General features: G+C 41.8%; 1 protein-coding gene and 1 long non-coding RNA gene across 7 annotated transcripts in view; one reads left to right on the forward strand and one right to left on the reverse strand.

Moving 5' to 3' along the window:
- The window catches only part of HIRA (histone cell cycle regulator), a 101121-nt gene that overhangs the window by 69980 nt on the left and 10371 nt on the right, over positions 1–20770 (forward strand). For all 4 annotated transcript variants that reach the window (XM_081287828.1, XM_081287829.1, XM_081287827.1 and 1 more), the window contains 9 exons: positions 7038–7242; positions 7621–7725; positions 9472–9620; positions 11785–11946; positions 12460–12518; positions 12884–12989; positions 14798–14920; positions 15474–15637; positions 17657–17745. In XM_081287828.1, coding sequence (XP_081143954.1) covers positions 7038–7242; positions 7621–7725; positions 9472–9620; positions 11785–11946; positions 12460–12518; positions 12884–12989; positions 14798–14920; positions 15474–15637; positions 17657–17745 — 1162 coding nt within the window. The remainder of the gene's footprint in view (positions 1–7037; positions 7243–7620; positions 7726–9471; positions 9621–11784; positions 11947–12459; positions 12519–12883; positions 12990–14797; positions 14921–15473; positions 15638–17656; positions 17746–20770) is intronic.
- The window catches only part of LOC308645603, a 34695-nt gene continuing 20638 nt past the window's right edge, over positions 6714–20770 (reverse strand). For all 3 annotated transcript variants that reach the window (XR_014021238.1, XR_014021239.1, XR_014021240.1), the window contains one exon: positions 6714–6921. This is a non-coding gene — a long non-coding RNA (uncharacterized lncRNA). The remainder of the gene's footprint in view (positions 6922–20770) is intronic.

Raw genomic sequence — 20770 nt, forward strand, 5'->3', positions numbered from 1 at the left:
AAGAGGGAGACTCCCAAAGGCACTCAGAGGTCCCAGCAATGGAGAGGGAAGCAGGATAAGTTGGGGCAGTGCCAAGCAAAATGGCCTTCCTAGGCTAGTGTTGAAATGACAGGACATGATCAGGCCATTGAGAAACTTATATGATAGTTTGGCCTTGATTTGACATTATTATGGTATCTTACAAAACTCTTATTATATACACTCTGAACTTTTAAAAATTATTTTGGCAAGCACTGACTTAGAGTTTCCAGAACAATAAGCTATATCCACAGATGGATTCTTTGCCCTGTTCTAGAGAATTAGAAGTAGGGAATCCAAATTCCATTTGTTCATTATTAATACATAGAAAGCAACCTTGCTATTATCACTTGTTAGTTTTTGTTGTTGTTTATTATATCCTGCAACCTTGCTATTATCACTTGTTAGTTTTTGTTGTTTATTCTTTGATATTTTCTATAAGACATTGATGTCATCTGTGAATCAAGATAGTTTTTTCCTCCTTTCCAGTCTATGTGCCTTATCTTTCTTTCTCATGTTATTATTGCACTAGGTAGGACTGACTTCCTGTGCAACGTGTTGAAGAGGAATGGTGAGAGAGGATATCTTTGCCTTTGAGAAAATCAAAGAGGAAAATAATCTAGTTTTTCACATTATGATTTTAGCAATAGGGGATTTTGTAGGTATTCTTAATCAAGTTGAAGAAACTCCATGCTATTCCTATTTTGCTGAGAGTTAATTTCATAAACGTTGTTTGATTTTATGAAGTACTTTTTCTACATCTCAGGATAATCATGATTTTTTTTAATTACAAGATTTTTTTTCTTCAAACTTCTTAATGAATAAGTTGATTTTTGGATGTCGGACTGGTATGCATACTTAGAATAAATCCCTTTAGGTTATGGAATATAATTCCTTACATATGTCGTTGGGTTCAATATGCTAATGTTTTATTAAGGATTTTTTTGCATCTATTGTTTTTATTTTCACATTTTTTTATTGGTGCATTATAGTTGTGTGGAATGATGGGACTTGTAACATATTCATACATGTGCACAATACACAATATAATTTGGCCAGTATCACTCCCCAAAACATGCTCCCTCTCTCCCCACCTTCCACGACTTGGTCCCTTTTCTCTATTGATCTCCCTTTGATTTTCATGAGACTTGCCTCCACCTTTCTTTTCCTCACTAGCTTCCACATATGAGAGAAAATATATGACCCTTGACTTTCTGAATTTTACTTATTTCGCTTAACATATTGGTCTGATAATGGTCCCTTTTTCCTGAAAATGACACAATTTCATTTTCTTTATGGCTGAATAAAACTCCATTATGTATATTTACCATCTTTTCTTTATGTATTCGTCCACCGAGGGGCACCTAGGCTGGTTCCATTAGTTTGGCTATTGTGAATTGTGCTGCTATAAACATGGGTAGGCATGAAAGTATGATGACTTCAATTCCTTGGGATAAATACTGAGGAGTGGTATAGATAGATCAAATGGTGGTTCCATGCCTGGCCTTTTGAGGAACCTCCATATTGATTTTCATAGAGGTTGTACTAATTTACAGTTCCACCAACAGTGTAAAAGTGTTTTTTTTTTCCTCCACATCCTATCCAGCATTTATTATTGTTTGTATTCTTGATGATGCCATTCTGACTGGTGTGAGATGAAATCTCAGTGTAGTTTTTATTTGCATTTCCCTAAATGCTAATGATGTTGAACATTTTTCATATATTTGTTGGCCATTTATATTTCTTCTTTTGAGAAGGGTTTGTGTAATTCATTGTCCATTTATTAATTAGGTTATTTGGTTTTTTGGTATAAAGTTTTTTGAGTTCTTCATATATTCTAGATATTAAACCTTTGTCAAAGAGTAGCTAGCAAAGATTTTCCTCCCATTCTGTAGGTTATCTCTTCACATTTCTAATTGTTTCCTTTACTGTGCTGACTCTTTTTAACTCTTTTTAATTTGCTACTATCCCATTTGTTAACTCTTGGCATTATTTCCTAAGCTTTAGGGGTCCTGCCTCTATGTTTAATGAGAGATGTTCCATCTGTTAAGAGTTTTTCTATTTTGTAATGTCTTTATCTGGGTTTGGTATTAGGATAATGATAGCCTCATAGGAATTAGGAAATATTTCCTCTGTTTCTATCTTCTATAACAGATTGTAGAGAATTGACATAATTTGTTCCTTGAATGTTTGATAGAAATCACTAGTAAAACAATCTAGGCCTCGTGCTTTCTTGGAAGGTTATTAATTGTTGAATCCATTTGATTAATAAGTAAAGATTTATTCAAATGATCTAAATTTTCCTTGTGTGAGTTTTGGTAGATTTCTTTCAAGGAATTGGTATACTTCATCTAAGTATTCAAATATGCGAGAATAGAAGTGTTGAAAAGAAGAGGAATTTTATTCCTCTTAGGATGTTTGTGTCCATGAAAATCAGTAGTGAGAATGTCATCTTCATTTCTGAGTAATTTGTGTCCTCTCCTTTTTTCTTGATTAAATTGCCTACAAGTTTAAACAATTTTACTGATCTTTTTTAAAAAATTCACTTTTTCATTCATTGATTTCCCCCTCTTTTGTTTTTATGTTTTCAACTTCATTGATATCTGTAATTTTTATTTTAATTTCTTCTGCTTACTTTAGGCTTACTGTTCGTTTTTTATGATGGGGAAGTTTAAATTATTGACTTCAGATTTTTCTTTTCTAATATATACATTCAGTGCCTTAAATTTCCCTTTTACTCTTGCCACATTGCTTTTACTCTGTGCCACAAATGTTATTTCTGTTTGATCTCTAAATATTTGGGTATTTTCCTATTATCTTTTAGTGATTAATGTCTGGTTTAATTTCATTGTGGTCTGAGAACATATAGAGTTATGGCCTAGAATGGTGGTGTATTTTGATGACTATTCTATGTGAGCTTGAGAAAAATGTATATTCTACTATTGTTGAAAAAAGTGTTTCTTAAAATGTCAGTGAAGTCCAAATGATTGCCAGACACCATGGTACATGCCAGCTACTTGGGAAGCTAAGTCAAGAGAATTACAAGTTCATGGCCAGCATGGAAACTGTGTCAAAGTGAAAAAAGAGTGGTAAAGCGCCCCCAGGTTCAACTCCCTAGTATGTGTACACACACATGACGATATTGTTCAAATAATTATTTCCATATTGATTTTCTATCTACTAGATCTGTTTCTCTTATAGGGATATTAAAATCTCTACTATAATTCTCATATTTCTCCTTGTAGTCTATTAGTTTGGGCACATATATTTTGATATTCTGTTGTTAGACACACACACAAATTAAGGATTGTTAGGTCTCCTTGGATAACTGACCCCTTTATCATTGTGTAATGCTTCTCTTTATCCCTGCTAGCTTTTCTTGCTCTGGTGTCTACTTAGTCTGAAATTAATATAGCTTTTTTAGATTAGTGTTAGATTAGCATATCTTTATCTCTTGTTTATCTCTTGTTTTTGTTTTTAAATAGACTATTTTTAGGGCAGTTTTAGTTTCAGAGTAAAATTGAGTAGAAATTAGAGTTCCCATGTGACCCTGTCCCCATAAATACGAAGCCTCCCTCCATTGTCAAAATCTGATGTGGAACACATTATTATCACTGAGTTTACAGTTTACATTAGGGTTCAGTTTTGGTGGTATTCATTTTATGGGTTTTCAGTCCACCCTTAGAGTACTTCACAGAATAGTTTTGCTGGGGCTGGGGTTATAGCTCAGTGGTAGAGCACTTGCCTCTCAGGTGAGGGGCCCTGGGTTCAATTCTCAGCACCACATAAAAATAAATAAACAAAATAAATATATTGTGTCCAACTATAACTAAAAAACTTTAAAAAAAAAAAAAGGAATAGTTTTACTGCCCTAAAAATTTTGTCCTCCAACTAATCCCTCCCTCCCCCTTAACCCCTAGCAACCACAGATTCTTTTTACTGTCTGCATAGTTTTGCCTCTTCCAGAATGTCAAACAGTTGGAATTCCTTCACTTTTTTGTGTGTGCACTTTAGATTGTACCCAAGTTCTTGGCCATGCTAAGTATGTCCTCTCCCACTGAGCTATATGCCCTATCTCTATCATGTGTGAGGCACTGGGTTCAATCCCTTGCACCACATAAAACTATAGAAATGAAATAAAGGTATTGTGTCCATCTACAACTATGAAAAAATATTTTTAAAAAATGTTTAGGGACTAGAGTTGTGACTCAGTAGTAAGAGCACTTGCCTAGCATGTGTGAGACCCTGGGTTCAATTCTCAGCATCACATATAAACAAATGAATAAAATAAAGGTCCATCAACATCTTAAAAAAATTTTTTAAATGTTTAATATAAACCCATCTTTTAAAAACATTTTTTCATTCGTTTTGTCTGTAATTGGTGTATTTAGAGCATTCACATTTGAAGTGTTTATTGATATAGTTGGATTAGTGTCTACATGTGGGTAACTGTTTCTATTCATTGGATTTGTCCTTTATTTTTTATCTTCCCCTCCATTTCTAATTGAGTATTTTATATAATTCCATTTTCTCTCCTCTCAGCATTATTATACTTCTTTTTAAAACTTTCTTGCAGTTGCTCTGGTGTTTGCAGTGAATATTTGCAATCAACCTAGGCTACTTTCATGGATAGTACAGGCATCTTAATACAAAATATTCCAAATTTCTCTTTCTGTGCCTTATAACATTATTACCACTTCATTTATTTATAAATTTTAATCATTTAATACATTGTTGCCATTATTAGTTTGAATAAAAAGTTGTCTCTTAGATCAGTTGAGAAGAGTAAAATATTTTCTTTTATGTCCATTTATTCCTTCTCTAACAGTTTTCCTTTCCTCATACAGATATGATTTTCTGAGATACATCATTTTCCTTCTCTTTGAAGAACTAACATTTTTTGCAAGGCAGGTCTGCTAACAAATTCCTTCAGGTATTTGTTTTTGTCTGAGAAAGTCTATATCTTCTTCATTTTTGAGGCTTGATTTCACTGGATGCAGATTTCTAGGTTGGTGCATTTGTTTGTTTGTCTTAGACAGGATCTTACTTTATTTCCCAGGATAGTCCCAACTTCTGAGCTTAAGTGATCCATCTACCTTAGCCTCTGAGTAGCTGGGGCTACAGATGTTCATCACTGCATGTGGCTTAGTGGGTTTCTCTTGAATGGAAAATATAATGTAGTTTATCCTTTTGTCTTATAAAGAGGGTTTTTTTCCTCCTGTCTTCTAAATTTTCTGTGGTTTTCTATAGTTTGAGTATGTTATGCCTAGGTATAGATATTTGGTATTTACCTTGTAACTGTTCTCTGAGCTTTATGTATCAGTGCTTTGGTATCTTTAATTGATTTGGAGAAGCTCTTTGCTATTCTTGTTCTTCATATTCTCAGCTTTTATTATTATCATTACTATTATTAAATTCTGAGACTTCCCATCTCTTCAACTTTTTCCATTGGAGCCCTTAGCTTATTTATCAGTTATTTAAAATCTTGGTATGATAATTCCAAAATTTCTGCTGTACCTAACTCTGGTATCTGCTTTGTCTCTACACTATGTATGTTTTTGTTTCTTGTGTCTCAGCATTTGTATATTTTTGTTTCTTATTTTGTTTTTTACTTTTGCTTTTGGGGTTTTTTTGGTTGTGGTTTATTTCATTTTGCCTTTTATCATATCTTGTAAAGCTAGGCATATTGTATTGGATAAGTGGAAAAGAGGTATACAGGCATTCATGAGGTTTTGTTTATCTGGCTAGGATTTAGGCTGTTTTCTCTTTCTTATAACTGTAGGTCAGAAGCTTCAGTTTCTTCCAGTGACCTTTTGTCTGTAGTCTTTAGGTTTCCCTAGAAACTCTTTAAATACAGTCTATGAACTGGGTGTCACCACACCCAAATTACACATGCATATAATCCCAGCCACTCACGGGATTGAGCAGGAAGATGGTCAGTTCCCAGCCTGGCAAGACCCTATCTTAAGATAAAAAGTAAAAAGTGTTGGGGATTAGTGGTACAGCACCACTGAGTTCAATCCCCTGTATCACATTTAAAAAAAAAAAAAAGTGGGGGAGGGTTGGTGTCAGTGTCTTGCAGCTCTCTCAGTTGTAATTTACTGTTATTATACTGAAGCCTTGCTGATGTGATGATGAGGTATTAGGAAGTAGAAACATTCTATAATCTCATGCTTAACTTTCCCTTTTACGTTGTTGTTGGATCAGAATCCCTGGGCTCTAGTATGAATCCCTGGGCCTAACTATATTCTTTCAAAAGAGTTTCTTAGCCTATAGTGGTGGAAGAGGGCAGAAGCTAGAAGGGGCTTGGATTGGTTAATTGCCTGCCCTTCCTCCAGGTGAGATAAAGCTCTGGCAAGGTAGTTTCACTGGAGGGCAGAATTGGCTATAGAGTATGGTCTGGTCATGTTTCAAAATGTCTACCTACCTTCCCCAAACCCTAAAAGAACACAGGGAATTATTTTCTTCATTCTGAATCTTCACACTGACAACCTGGAAGGGTACTTGAAAGTAAAAATAAGGAACACTTGGGTACCCTCTTAACCAGGAGTTTCAACTCTCAATCTTATCCACGCTCAGCCTCCAGCAACATGACTGTTAACTTTGAAAGTATGTCTGCCAGTACCCACTTTGGCTTCTAATCGAGGTCAGCTGCGGTTTTTTTGTTGTTTTTTTTTTTTTTTTTAAAGAGAGAGAATTTTTTAATATTTATTTTTTAGTTCTCAGCGGACATAACATCTTTGTTTGTATGTGGTGCTTGGGATCGAACCTGGGCCGCACGCATGCCAGGCGAGCGCGCTACCACTTGAGACACATCCCCAGCCCCAGCTGCATTTTTTGTCTTTATTCATCTTCAGTTTTCAGGGTGTCAGTTTTTCTTTTGACCTCCATTCTCTGATGGATCTAAAAAGAGTAATAACTTTTCAATTTTTCAATCAATATTTGGGGATTAAAATGGATTTTTAAACATTACAAAATTAATAGTTGTGTGGAGAAAGTCATGGTGTCTGTTTGTGCAGGTTGAAAGAACAGAACCTTGTGAAAGAGCTGAGGCCCCGGGATCTCCTAGAGAGCAGCAGTGACAGTGATGAAAAGGTCCCCTTGGCTAAGCCATCCTCATTATCCAAGCGAAAACTTGAGCTTGAGGTAGAGACAGTGGAAAAGAAGAAAAAGGGGCGTCCTCGGAAGGACTCCCGTCTCCTGCCTATGTCTCTGTCTGTCCAGGTGAGGCCTGAGATTCATCCTGCCTGCTCCCACTCACCTTCCTGGACTCTGCACTGGGAGGCCCTTCTTGCCATGGTGCACCTTGTCAGTATGGGATGCTTTGGGAACCATTTGGCTTAGATACAGACATCAGGGAATGTATCATGGAGTGCGGAGGCCACACTTCCTCACCCCTCTTTCAGTCCAGCCAGAACCCTTTAGCAAGTTCCCTGGTGTCAGCTCCCTTATCTGTGAGGTGAGAATACTTGTAGCATTCTCTTTTGCTTTGTCCCTCACAGTAAATACAAATGCCCAGCCTCACTTTTGAGTGACTTACTTTTACCTAATGCTTCCCCTGTAGTGTTGGGGTGGGGCTCAAGGATGTTTCTGCTCTTCTAGTCTCCAGCCACCCTTACTACAGAGAAGGAGGCCATGTGTCTGACTGCACCAGCACTTGCACTGAAGCTGCCAATACCAGGCCCCCAGAGAGCATTCACCCTCCAGGTAAGTGCCGGGACACTCCAATGACTCCCTTGAAGGCATGTACATACATTTATCTTCCTAGTATAAACTTTGTCTTTTCAGTGCCTTGGGGACTGGTTTGCAGTGGCTCTCCATTCCCTTCTGGAGGAAGTCGTAGTTAATCAGAGTACTTAACCAATCTTGGCAAGAATGTTAATAGCTTCTTCTCCTTCCCACCTTTAGGCCTCTTTCTCCATGGTTTACCTTTGAAATCCCAAATGCTCAGTTGCCCTTACTATCACTCCTTCTGGATTACCAGCCCCTTTAAGACTTGTCTTGGGTGTCTTGTTTCCTGGAGGCCTCCTGCATCTCCACCTTTAGTCCTGGCAGCCTTAGTCTTGGTGCCCATGAAACTGTTGGGTCATTGGTCAGTCTCCTGACAGTTCCATTGGCCTGTCTGCTGCTTCTTTTTTTTTTTTTTTTTTTAAGACAGAGAGATAATTTTTTAATATTTATTTTTTAGTTTTTGGTGGACACAACATCTTTATGTTATTTTTATGTGGTGCTGAGGATCGAACCCAGCGCCCCGCGCATGCCAGGCAAGCGTGCTACCGCTTGAGCTACATCCCCAGCCCCTGTCTGCTTCTTGATGCTTGGAACAGGGTCATCCTCAGAGCTGATAGAGCTCTTAGAGAAGCTTATAACCATGAGCTTATTCAAACACATTTCTAGAACAGATAATCCCTCAAACCCAGCAACAGTGTCCAGGCTTCTCCCTCCTTGGCAGCTTTGCCCATAGTGACCTCTCTACACACCCTCAAGTCCTCAGGCAACATTCTTGGACCCTATTTATGGGTCATATCCCATTGACTGCACACTACTCCAGGCCCAGGTTAGACTTCATAGGGCAGTGAAGGGCAGACATCAGCCCTTCCCAGCCATAGGTCTTTGTGGGCCATAATACAGAGGAATGAAACAGGCGGAGCCAAAGGATAAGTGTAGGACCCATCCAGTTTTTACTGCTGATGTGCATAGAAACAGGAAGCTTCTCTAGCAGTTAGCAACTCAAAACTTCCCTTCCAAACTAAACCATCCCTGAATATCTTCACTTTTGAGTGCCACTTGAGGCTATGCTTGCTTTCTGGGTGTCTATAAAGGGGATATGGCTCCTAGTGGAGCCCTTCATCTGCTCCAGCTATACCTGCTAGTATGACTACACAGTACAAACTTATAAGCTGTTCTGCCTGGGTTGGTTAGCTCTCCAGACATACAAAGCTGAGCTCATTTAGTGCCAGGCACTGAAGTAGGCACTTCTCATGCATGCTATGCTGGGGACTTTCTCACCAGCATAGTCTCAGAATGAACAGAGACTCATTGCCAGAGAGAATATTGAAGTTTTCTAGACTTTTCTCCCAGTACGATAATGGCTTTCTTCTTACTAAATACTGAAGTTTTTGAAGATCTTTCAAGAAGGAGGCTAGAAATCCAAGTCTCACTCCCAGCTCTGTCCCTGGTTGGCTGCAGTTCTTACTCTCAGCATGTTCTTGGGAAGTCATCCCCCTGTGAGATGACATGGTGGTCCTCTTGCCCTGTCCTGTTTCCTGCACAGCTCCCCACCAAATGTTACCCTCTTTTGTTGGCCAACCAACTAGACTACCTGTCTGTGTCTTCCCCCTATTTCACAGCCCAGGGCTGCAGAGCCCCTGAACATCTCACTTGTCTTGTGAACACTGTCTGAGTAAGCATGCTTTCACCTGAAAAGATGTGTGTTTGCTTTCCTCCATCTAGGTGAGCTCTGACCCCTCCATGTACATTGAGGTGGAAAATGAAGTAACGGCCGTGGGGGGTGTAAAACTGAGCCGACTGAAGTGCAACCGGGAAGGAAAGGAGTGGGAGACAGTGCTCACTAGCCGGATCCTCACTGCTGCCGGCAGCTGGTAAGGGCAGGCAGGAACCTGTCTTGTCATGTAGAGTAGACATCATGAGCTATGTTGGGTGGCACTTTTACTGTCCTGGAATTTAGCCTGTCTGAGGGAGGACTGCTTCCACTGAGGCTCACATTGGGCCTTAGTCCAGGCCAATCATGGGCATTTCTCATATCAGTCCCTACCTCATCAATGAAATCATTGATTATTCCAATGTTATAGATGGGGAACCTGAGTCTTGAGAATCACCCAGGCCAGGCCCTGAATCTGGTGGTCTTATTTCTTTGTCTGGCTAGATTCTCAAAAGTCTCAAGTTCCAGGCTGAAGTCTGCCTGGCTCTTGCTGACCTCAGTAGTTTCCTTCCCTAGACCCAGATTTTCATATAAGTTAGGACAGGATTTTATGACTACCTCCTAAGTCCCCAACCCTGTCCTCCCCAAATTTTTCACTTTGGGGAGAGATCTTAATTCAATGATTAATTACACAGTGTCTTCCCATGAGCTCCTGGCACTGAGTATGAGCTCTGTCTTTCCTGTGCTCCATCTGAAAAGAGGACTGACTCAGGTGTCTGCCAGGCATAGGGCCCTAGTTAGGTAGAAACCCTTACAAGGACTTTCTAACGATGATCTCTCAGATGCAGTCATTTCAATTAGATCCTTAGTTTTCTATTATAAGGTCATATGTAAATGCTTTCACACAGGTCTGCAAACACTGGCCTTATGTCTTAGGTCAGGACTCCCATAGGCCCTGAGTGATTTTTATAGTGTTAAACCTAGAAGAGCCCCACCATTGTGTTTCTCACTGAAATTATCTTTCAGGAAAAGCACATAGAGCTCCTAATCCCAGCTACCTATTTTTTGGATGCTACAAGAGCTTCCACTCTCCATCCCCGATCCCAAGGCAGATGGCATGCCTCAGTTGAAGGCCTGCCTCAATTGAAGGCCAAGGATATTAGCACAATCATTCCCATAGCAACACAGCAGCTATTGAGGGGGTCCTGCTAGGTAACCGAGGGCTTCTTCTCCTATATAATCCCACCTACTCAGGCCCAGCCTACAGACCTTGCTCCCTAGTGCTACAGCCTAGAGCAACAGCTTCCTGAGCCAGGATTCAGATTTCTCCTTCCTTTACAGGGATCAAGGAAGGCCCTAACCATCAAAATGAGCAGATAAAATTCAGTCACAGCAACACAGAGAACTCCCTGCTTCCAGGTCCTACTGGAAGTTTTCTCAAGATTCATACTTTCAAAGTAGACATTTTGTAAACAAAAGATCCTCAACTTGCTTCTCCCATTTCAGAGACCAGTAACATGTCACATTAGGAATAAGTTGGCAGAGCTCTTTTCTTAGCCAACCTTCTTACTCTCGGCCTACTGGGACAACAGGCACTGTAGACCATAGGCCCTGGCTAGCAGGATAAAAGTCCTGGAGGGGACTTAGGATGGTCTGCTATGGTCAGGGCCTTGCTGGCTACATACCTGCCCCTGCTTCTTGGAGTCTGAGTTCTAGCCTCTTGCACCTATGACTGAGCCTCAGCAGTCCCTTGCTGAAATGGCAGAAGCCTACTTGTGCTGGGCTTACCTAAGGAGTCTGGTAGTCACTCAAGGGAGGCATTGGACAGTGTGTGGAATGGAAACATCTTCTCTGAAGCATTTCTTGCTCAGAGTGATGCGCCTCTCCAAGCTCAACCATAACAGCCCTCTGAGTACACTGCTGGCATCACTTGTGGCGACTTGTACCAGTTCCCCACACTCTCCCAGCCTGCCTTAGCAGAGACCTTGTTTGGACTTCTCTGGCTATTGATATCCAGGAGACTGTCACATGGACTTTCTGTGGCCTCCTCATCTGATGAGTGAGGCATGCTTCCTGGTGACCATCATGTACGGCTGTGGTACTCCAAAGCCCTTGCACTCCTTGTTAGCTCAGAAAAGTACGAATAGCCATATGGGCAGGAGTAGAACAGAAGTCTCTCAGGAAATCTCAGGTAGGCTCTGCCTTGCTGTCCCCACCCCAACCTAGTCCTTGTACAACTTCTTCTGGCCTCTCTCTCTGGCTTCATCTACTCAGCAGAATGCTATGTCAGAAGCAGGCAGAAGGAATGCTCTGCATCAACCTGGTTGTTGCCTTGGCTGCAGCACCTGGTCCCTGTGACATCTGCCCCTCCTCTGCCTTCACAGTGATGTGGTGTGTGTCGCCTGTGAAAAGAGGATGCTGTCGGTGTTCTCCACCTGTGGTCGCCGCCTCCTCCCTCCCATCCTCCTGCCGTCCCCGATCTCTACTTTGCACTGCACAGGTTCCTATGTCATGGCGCTCACTGCTGCAGCTACACTGTCTGTCTGGTGAGAGGCAGGCACAGGGTGGGGTGGTTTTCATGCAAGACAGTGCTATGCATTTCCCACCTCACTGCAGGGGTAGGGAACACAGCAGAAAAGGCAGACGTTGGGCTCAGGAGGAGGCCCTGAGAAGTCAGCAACACTGCTTGTGTTGGCTGCCCCTGTGGCTTAAGGATTAAGGAGGCAGTGCAAAGGGAAATAAGTCGGCCAACCTGCTCTGCTGACATCCTTACAGGAACAAACTGCATGACAAATTACACTGCCTAATGGCATGTGCCAGGGTCCTTAGGTGGATTCATCAGCAGTGGGATCCAGATGGCAAAGGTGTCCATACTCCTGATATGACTTCTGTAGCTGGCTTCTCCTAGAATGGGTGTGGGCATTGGAGACAGCTGCCTGGGACCTCTGGATGGAGGGCTGTGGGTTTGTTTGTAGGAACCAGGGTACCTGAGTGGCTGAGACACACTTTGATGTGTTTATCTCAGGTGGAGAGTAAGTTGTTCCCTGTCTCCCTCTTAGGGATGTTCACAGGCAGGTGGTTGTGGTGAAAGAAGAGTCTCTACACTCCATCTTGGCAGGTAACCCCTGCGGACCCCTCCTCCCTTGGGGACTGAGACCTAGATCTGATGCACATGGGCCACTTCAGCCTAGATAGAAAGCCAGGCTCAGGATCCAGCCCAAGTGAGACAGGATACACTTAGATAGCAAGGAGACAGGTTTTCTGGGCAAAAGATTCAATGGGTCCCTGAGAGATAAGAAAGATCTTGTTGAATATTAGTGAAAATGGCTCACACAGAGCACTATAAGTAGCCTTCCCTCTTTTCCAAGTCATCATTAAAGACCTTATTGCTGGGATCATGGGAGCCAGGGTTCAGATTTCTCCTTAGATGCAAACACTTGCTGATCAGAACACACCAGAACTTATTCCTGTGGTGTCCCCCAGGAAGTGATATGACAGTGTCACAGATCTTGCTGACGCAGCATGGAATCCCAGTGATGAACCTATCTGATGGGAAAGCGTACTGCTTTAATCCGTCACTCTCTACGTGGTAAGAAACTCCATCCCACCCTGCCCCTGCTTCATGGGATTGTCTATATTGGACAGCTGAGCAAAGGCTTCAGGTCTTGGGAGTCAGGCTCTGAACTCTGAATGGCAGCTAGTATATGCTCTACCATCACTGTGGGCTGCTGCTGGCCTGTGGCCTCTGCCCTCAGAGCCTGTACACAGGAGAATGGCCTGCTGCATTATTTTCTGGGGCTGGTTTTTGGGATGTGTGTGTGTGTGTGTGTGTGTGTGTGTGTGTGTGTGTGTTTAATTTGTTTGTTTCTTTGCAATATTGAATATTTAACCCAGGGCCTCATTCATGCTAGATTAGCCCTAACACTGAGCTACATCCCATCCCTTGAGCCCGTTTTATTAGAATAGGTATTTGGAAATTTTTATGATTCTTGACAGATATTTTTCAGACTGGCCTCTTTAACCAACACCAGCATAGGAGAGTTGGCTTCATAGTAGCCTTGCCAATGTTAGTCAATGTTGTAAACTTAGTAGGAGCAAAGTAGCCCCTCAGTAATTAGTAATGGTGGAAACAAACTCACCCATATGGATGATTTTTTTTCCTTCGTTCAGTTTTGAATTTAGAGCCCCCTTTTTTAAGTTTGCTATCTTCTAGCCCATTTTCTGTTAAAACTTGCCAAATACTTTATTATTCAGTTAAAAAACAAAAAAAAAACTCTGTCACCTACTCTCTCAAATTGCAAAAAGCTTGTGAGTTTGTGTGATTACCATAATAATGGAAATGAGCTGATTATTAAAAAAAGACGTGTCGACTTTTTATAGTCATCCTTGTATTTTGTACACATTTATAAAGACAACTAGCTGTTTTTAAAATGTGTGGAAAGCTGATTACAATAATGCATGCCCATAGTGCCAGCTACTCTGAAGGCTAAGGCAAGAGGATCCCAAGTTCAAGTCTAATGTAGGCAACAGAGCAAGATCCCATCTCAAAAAAAGTATCTGGAGAATGTTTTCTTAACAGAATAGTCCTGAGGAGGTAGAAGAACTGCCTTCTTGGGGATGCTGGAGAGGCATAGAAATGCTAGAGACTGGCTTTCCCTGGAGTTGTAACAGACCCAGGCCACACAGGCCCTGGGTAGGCCACAGCATTGTGTAAGCCAGGCATCCAAAACATACTTCACACACAGTAACACCTTAGTCATCAGGAAGTGAGACTGAAGCTAAAATACTCATAGTGAGAACCCTATCAGTAACCTTTCCTTGAAAATATAATTAGGCTCTTAACTAGGAAACCTGCCAGTTAATGGGCTTCTTGTACTGAAGTGCAGTAACTGTCAGCTTCTGTTTGTGTGCTGCCAGTGTGGTGGATGGGGCTTAGTTCTTTTGGGGGGGTTGGGAGTAGTGGTACTGGGGATTGAACTTGGGGGAACTTGACTACTGAGCCACATCCCCAGCCCTGGTTTTTGCAGTTTATTTAGAGACAGAATCTACACTGAGTTGTTTAGTGCCTCGCTTTTTGCTGAGGCTGGCTTTGAATTTGAGATCCTCCTGTCTCAGCCTCCCAAGCCACTGGGATTACGGGGGTGTGCCACTGTGCCCAGAGGGGCTTACTTCTTTCTGGCTTTTTTTTTTAATATTTATTTTTTAATTGTAGTTGGACACAATACCTTTATTTTATTTATTTTTATGTGGTGCTGAGGATTGAACCCAGGGCCTCGCATGTGCTAAGCGAGCACTCTACCACTGAGCCACAACCCCAGCCTCTGTGGCTTTTTTGACAGCCTCCTCTGGTAGGCCTCCTGATTTTTCTGACCTTTGATCCTGTCTTTGATTCTTCAGGAACCTGGTTTCTGACAAGCAAGACTCACTAGCCCAATGTGCGGACTTTAGGAGCAGCCTGCCATCCCAGGATGCCATGCTGTGCTCAGGACCGTTAGCCATAATCCAGGGCCGCACTTCCAAGTATGTGAGCTGAGAACTTTGGCCACTATCGACAGGGCTGCCCTGGGAGGAAACCAGGCCTAGTCTCTGTTTGTCTGTCTTTGTACCCCAGTTGCTGCTCAACACAGAAATCGGGGGTGGGGGGAGTGGGGGGGTCTCTAAGGTTGTGGATCCATATCAAGTAATATTTCATGGTTGGCTGGAATATAGGCCCTGTCACTTCAGGGGTCCAGATTATAATCTAAGGATGCTAAATGTCATAAATACCTATATGGGGCAGGATTTTGGGTGGGTGGGTGGGGAATCGACCACTGGTATATCATCCCAGAGACCTAGATGGTAGGTGCACTGTAGAATATTCTTGGAGTACGAAGAAGCCAAAGCTGGGATGTGATGATGGGCAGGTCAACAAAAGTCTCTGGCACCTGCCAATAAACCGGTTGATAGATGGGAGGACTTCTACAACCAGATGCCTACCACCCCTGCGAGCTCTGTCCTGGTACCCTAGAGCATGTGGGAGCATTCCTGAACATTGCCCTCTGCTTCATATTGCCTGCTTTGTTGGTCTCTACAGCTCTGGAAGGCAAGCTGCCCGGCTTTTCTCCGTGCCTCATGTGGTACAGCAGGAGACCACGCTGGCCTACCTAGAGAACCAGGTTGCAGCGGCACTCACCCTACAGTCCAGCCATGAGTACCGCCACTGGCTCCTTCTTTATGCACGGTACCTCGTGAATGAAGGTGAGGTCCTGTGACCCAAGTGGCCTTCTCCATTTGCTCCTCTATTTTCTAAGGCCTAGCTTAGTCCCTGGGAATCAAGGAAGAGATGTAATAGCCTAGAGCTCTCTGAACTCCTTTGCATTCCTTATAGGTCCCCATGGTTGTCCCCAAAGGCTCTGGCCTCCCTGACAGCAAGCGGGACCACACCTCCCACCTCCCAGCCTGAGCTGTAATCAGGGCAGCTCGTAGGCATTCAGCCGTGTCATGAGCTCCAGGCCCTGAGTAGAGTAGGCTTGAGGATGTTCTTCAGAGGAACAAGACAGGAAGGTTGGCAGTGGGAAAGGAGGATGGAAACATGCATGGAAAGACCTGCCTTATAGGAGCAGACTAGATGTTCTGGCTCCTGTCTGCCACCAAGGCCTGTCACTCAAGGCAAAGGCATCTTCTGGCAGCATTTCTTTTCCTTCTCTGAGTCCCTCCTACTCTGGACAGCCTATCTGCTGCCCAGCAATTCCAAATGACCCTCTAGCCACGGTCCTCCAGCCTGATCCTGCTAAGGCTATCAGAGCACCTATGACCTCTTGGTGGTATACCCTACAGAAAGCAAAGTGTGCTGGAAGAGAGGCTTTACTATCTTCAAAGTAACCTCTAACAGACTTTCATCTCTCATTGAGCAAGCATCTGGTCCTGACTTACCAATTCTTCCCTCAAGCATAGCCTCCAAGGATTGTGGCATAGGACTGGCCCTCCCAAAGCTCTCCCTGTGTTCTTACACAGTCCCAGCCCCTTCCAGAACTTCTTCCATATCTTTTCCTTGGCTCTTTTGCTTTGTTCTTGTCATCACTTTCCCATTTTGATTATGATTTAAAGAAAAATATTTAAGTACAAAAAAAGTACAAAACACCTGCAAATATACTCTCAGAATTTATATGTTTTCATCCTACTTTGTAAATATAAGAGTGTGTGTTTATATACACTTGTAATGACAACAAACATTACTGATCCCTAACTCCTTCCCCAGCAACTCCAGTGATAAGTTTGATGTTTACTCTTCCCACTCAGTCCATGTGGCTGGCTGGTATGTACCAGCTCTCCTAAATACTCACCTTCCTTAGTTCTGATACCTAGGGTACTCAAGTTACATCTTGAACCTCATGCCCCATCTTTCCCAAAACCCCCACTCCTTGCCTTCTTCTTTGGTTTACCTTATCCTAGGTATTTAGCAGTACTCACTCTGAGTTCCACATAAAGACTTCTTCCTCTAAGCTCTACCACCTGTTTGTAGGGTCACTTCTACTGTTTATATTTATTTCTCCATCTTCTATACATCTATTTTTCCCTAGATAATATACCAGGACCCCTTCCCTAATTTCTGTCCCTTGTTTTCTCAAGTAGAAGAGCAGGAATCAAGTGTTAGAAGGAGACCCCATTCACTTTCCAAATTCCTCAGGGTTCATTCCTCCTTTTCTGTACCCTTTGATTCCATCTGTTTCCTAGGCATGCCCCCAAATGCTGCCTAAGTCCTCAGACTCTGCTTCCATAGCCTTTCTGGCAGTTGCACCCACTGCAGCAGTGCTTCTGACTCTCAGTCACCACTCTGCAGTTGGGCCCTTACAGTCTGCTTCCTTCTCATCTCCTCTCACAGCAGCTGCTGATATGTCTTCTCTCAAACAGATCCCACCAGCCCACAACCTTCCTTCCACAGTTTCCCATATTTTCCACCACTGTGGGGAGTTCATCATCACAAAACTGGCCGTGTCTGGTTTTCCTGTGGGCCCAGCACACAGAGAAGGTTCTGTATACATAGTTAGGGACACAAGTGAATGAATGAAAATCTGTGATTGTGGCCCTCAATGCCCTAAACTGAGAAACACAAGCACTTGCCCATAGTAGGCAATAAAATAAGTGTTCATTCTGTTGTTGTGATATACACAGCAATTTAGCATATTTTCAAATTTTTATTTCTTTTTATAATATGTTCCTATTTCTGTTTTTTGTTTGTTTGTTTTTGTTTTTGTTGTTCTATTTTTCTATAATTAGGGTTTGAATACCGACTTCGAGAAATATGCAAGGACTTACTGGGTCCGGTTCACTGCTCCACTGGAAGCCAGTGGGAGTCAACAGTAGTGGTAGGTGCTTCTTTAATTCTTGCCTCAAGAATTCTCTTGAAACATGAAGGTGAAGGTTTTAAAAATAAGATAAAATGTTTGAAGTTCCTCCCTGTGACACTTCTCTAGCACCCTACCCTGGGCCCTGGCATCAGTGAGAGGCTAACATGCTGGCACTCCACAACCAGGCAGAAGTTAGGCTCTGGGCATCAGGAGCCTGGAGAGCTCTGTTCACATTCATGCTGAGGAAAGCTGCATGTAGAATGCTCTGGGTTTGGTACTAAAAAGGAAAGATACTTACCTCCATTCCCTTGTGAGCCTCACAGTCCAGTGAACAAGGTACTTTGATACTGTGGATTAGTGTGAAGAACAAAATAAGCAGAGTAATGAGATAGGAGTGGCCAGGAATGATTAGCAGGGAATAGCTTGGAAGAAGATATTTCAGATGAAACCCAAGAATGAGAGGGTGCCAGCTGCAGAGATCTGGGAGAACATTTTCTGATGGAGATAATAGTGAAGGCAAAGAGGGCTTGGCACATTTTAAGCCACATTTTAGTGGGCAATAAGAGAGATAAGATAGGAGAAACATGCAGGAGATAGATGACAGACACTTCTTGAGGAACTGGAATATTCTAGGACTACCAGAGTTGGTATAGAAAAATAGTCATTGTGTCTTTTACACCAGTACCAGAAATAGATGAAGGTGACTTGGATCAGTGTAGTGGCCATGGAGTGATCAAGGAAACAGATTCATTATGTATTTAGCAATCAGAACCACCAAGATTTGGTCATTGAATGAACGTGGAAGGAGAGAGAATTATGAACATGTTGCCTCCAAATTTTTCTACTGGCAAAGATAGATGCTAGTGTTATTGAGTGAATCAGGAAAGGAGCAAATTGGCAAGGGATGGGAGAAAGTATGGATCTAAGAGGTAGCTCACAGCTTTATTCAGTCATTCAGCAAATTACTGATGGAGTATCCAATCTGGCCAGGCATATTCTAGGCATGGGGCAACTCAGTAAAACAAGGTTTACTGAGTCCCCAACTTCGTGGATCTAAATTCTTGTGGAGAGAAAAAGACAAAAATAAACATAAAAACAGAAAATATATAATATCTTGGGTGGTGTTGGATTCTATGGAAAAAAGTAAAGAAGGCAGGGGGATATGTAGTGTTGGTGGGATGTTATTTCATGTTGTGTGACCAAAAACACCTTGACTGAGTAGAGACCAGAAAAGAGGAGGAATGAAACCATGCATATATTTCAGGGGAAGAACATTCCCCCAGAGGAAAAAGCAAGTAAGTGCAAAGGGTCCAGGGTGGGAGAACTTAGAATATAAAAAGAGCCAGGTGTAGTGGTGCTTAGTAGCTACAATCTCAGTGATTCAGGAGGCTGAGACAACAAAAATCCAAGTTTGAGATCAGCCTCAACAGCTTAGCAAGGCCCTAACAACTTAGTGAGACCCTGTCTCAACATAAAGACAGAAAGGGCTAGGGATGTAGCTCAGAAGAAAAGTGTCTCTGGATTCAATCCCCAGTAATAAAAGATAGAAAAAGAAAAGAAACAGTTGAGCTGAGTGGCAATAAAAGGGTGAAAGAAGCAAAGGTGAGAAAGTTTGGAAGGTCATTCCTCATAAGACATTAAAGGTTTTGGCATGTACAGTGGCCTCCTCTGTTTTTTATTCTATTTTTTAAGTTTTATTACAGTATTTTCAGTTGGGTAATGCTGGATTCAGAATCAGTTCCCTTTAGATCATTGAACATATTCTTCCATAGACTTTCAGCATCCTGAGTTGTTGCATTGCTTTATAAGTACTTTTGAGATCCTAGGTTGGTGTTTTGAAGATTCCAGAGCTCCACATCTTTGTCTTTTATTCATTCTCTGGATAGACTTGTGACATCCTTTAGTTCTCTTCTTTGATTATATCCTCTCTTTCATTTTTCCATCATCTGAGAGAGATGATGTCCTTTTTTTAAAAATCTGCCTTCTCATTTTTAAGATTTTCAATTTGCTGCTGAATTCTTAATTTAGTCTTTTTATTTACTTGAGCATAGTAAACTTAGTTCAAAGTTTTTATGTCTGATAGTTTTAGTATTAGGAGCCCTAATGGATATTTCTGTTGCCTATAAATGTTTCTTCTGTTTCTCATTCCTATATGTTCTTAGTTATTTTTGACTGCTGGATGTGGTATTTTAAAAACTATTCGTAGAAAGAGTTTGAGTCTAAGGTGATGTTATTTTCTTCCACAAACCACTTTTATTTGCCACTACCACAGAATGCTTGAACTCGTTCAGGATCAAGGTCTTCTGAGCTGCCCATAACTCAGAAGTAGGCAATAGTTGTCACAGAAGTGGTTTGCTTCCAATTTGCACTAGGGAGCATGACTTTGGGGTAACAGCACACAGGAGGTATGGATAACAAGGATCCCTTTTCTTAAGCCCCATTCCTGGCTTTAGTCTCCCAAGGCCTTCAAGTCTGGTAGAATTTACTTGCCAGCTATAAGCAATATAACTTCCTGAGACTTTGTCCAGGAGAACCTTTGACCTTCACCTCCCAGAGTCACCCATCAATGTGGTCTCACCTGCTTTCTGCAATCTATAAACTTCCTAAAATCACTGGCTGCATGTGGTCCCCTGTGACTTGTGACAGAGGCAGATGCTTTCAGCTCTAGGTAGACAATCACTGAAATAGACTTTTTCTCCCCTCCAAAACAAATTATTATTCTAACCTTTTCTTCATGGTCACAAATTAGCTCTCATGTCTGAATTCAAGGAAGGAGAATAGGAGGATGTCAGTACCAACAATATCCACTCATTTCATCAGGAAAACAAAAATATCTCCCAGAAACTAGATTGTCCTCATGGGCAATCATTAAATCACTTAGGCTCTCCTATTTCAAGACAAGCTCAGAAAATAAACGCTTTTCTGCCTGTATAAAAAAGATTATATAATTTATTCTAATTAGGATCCTATTCTTGTGGTTGTACATGATATGGAGTTACCCTGATTGTATATATTCAAATAAAGGCTAGGAAAGTTATGTCCA

This window comes from Spermophilus citellus (assembly GCF_964194105.1).
Source record: "Spermophilus citellus genome assembly, chromosome: 3".
NCBI lineage: Eukaryota > Metazoa > Chordata > Mammalia > Rodentia > Sciuridae > Spermophilus > Spermophilus citellus.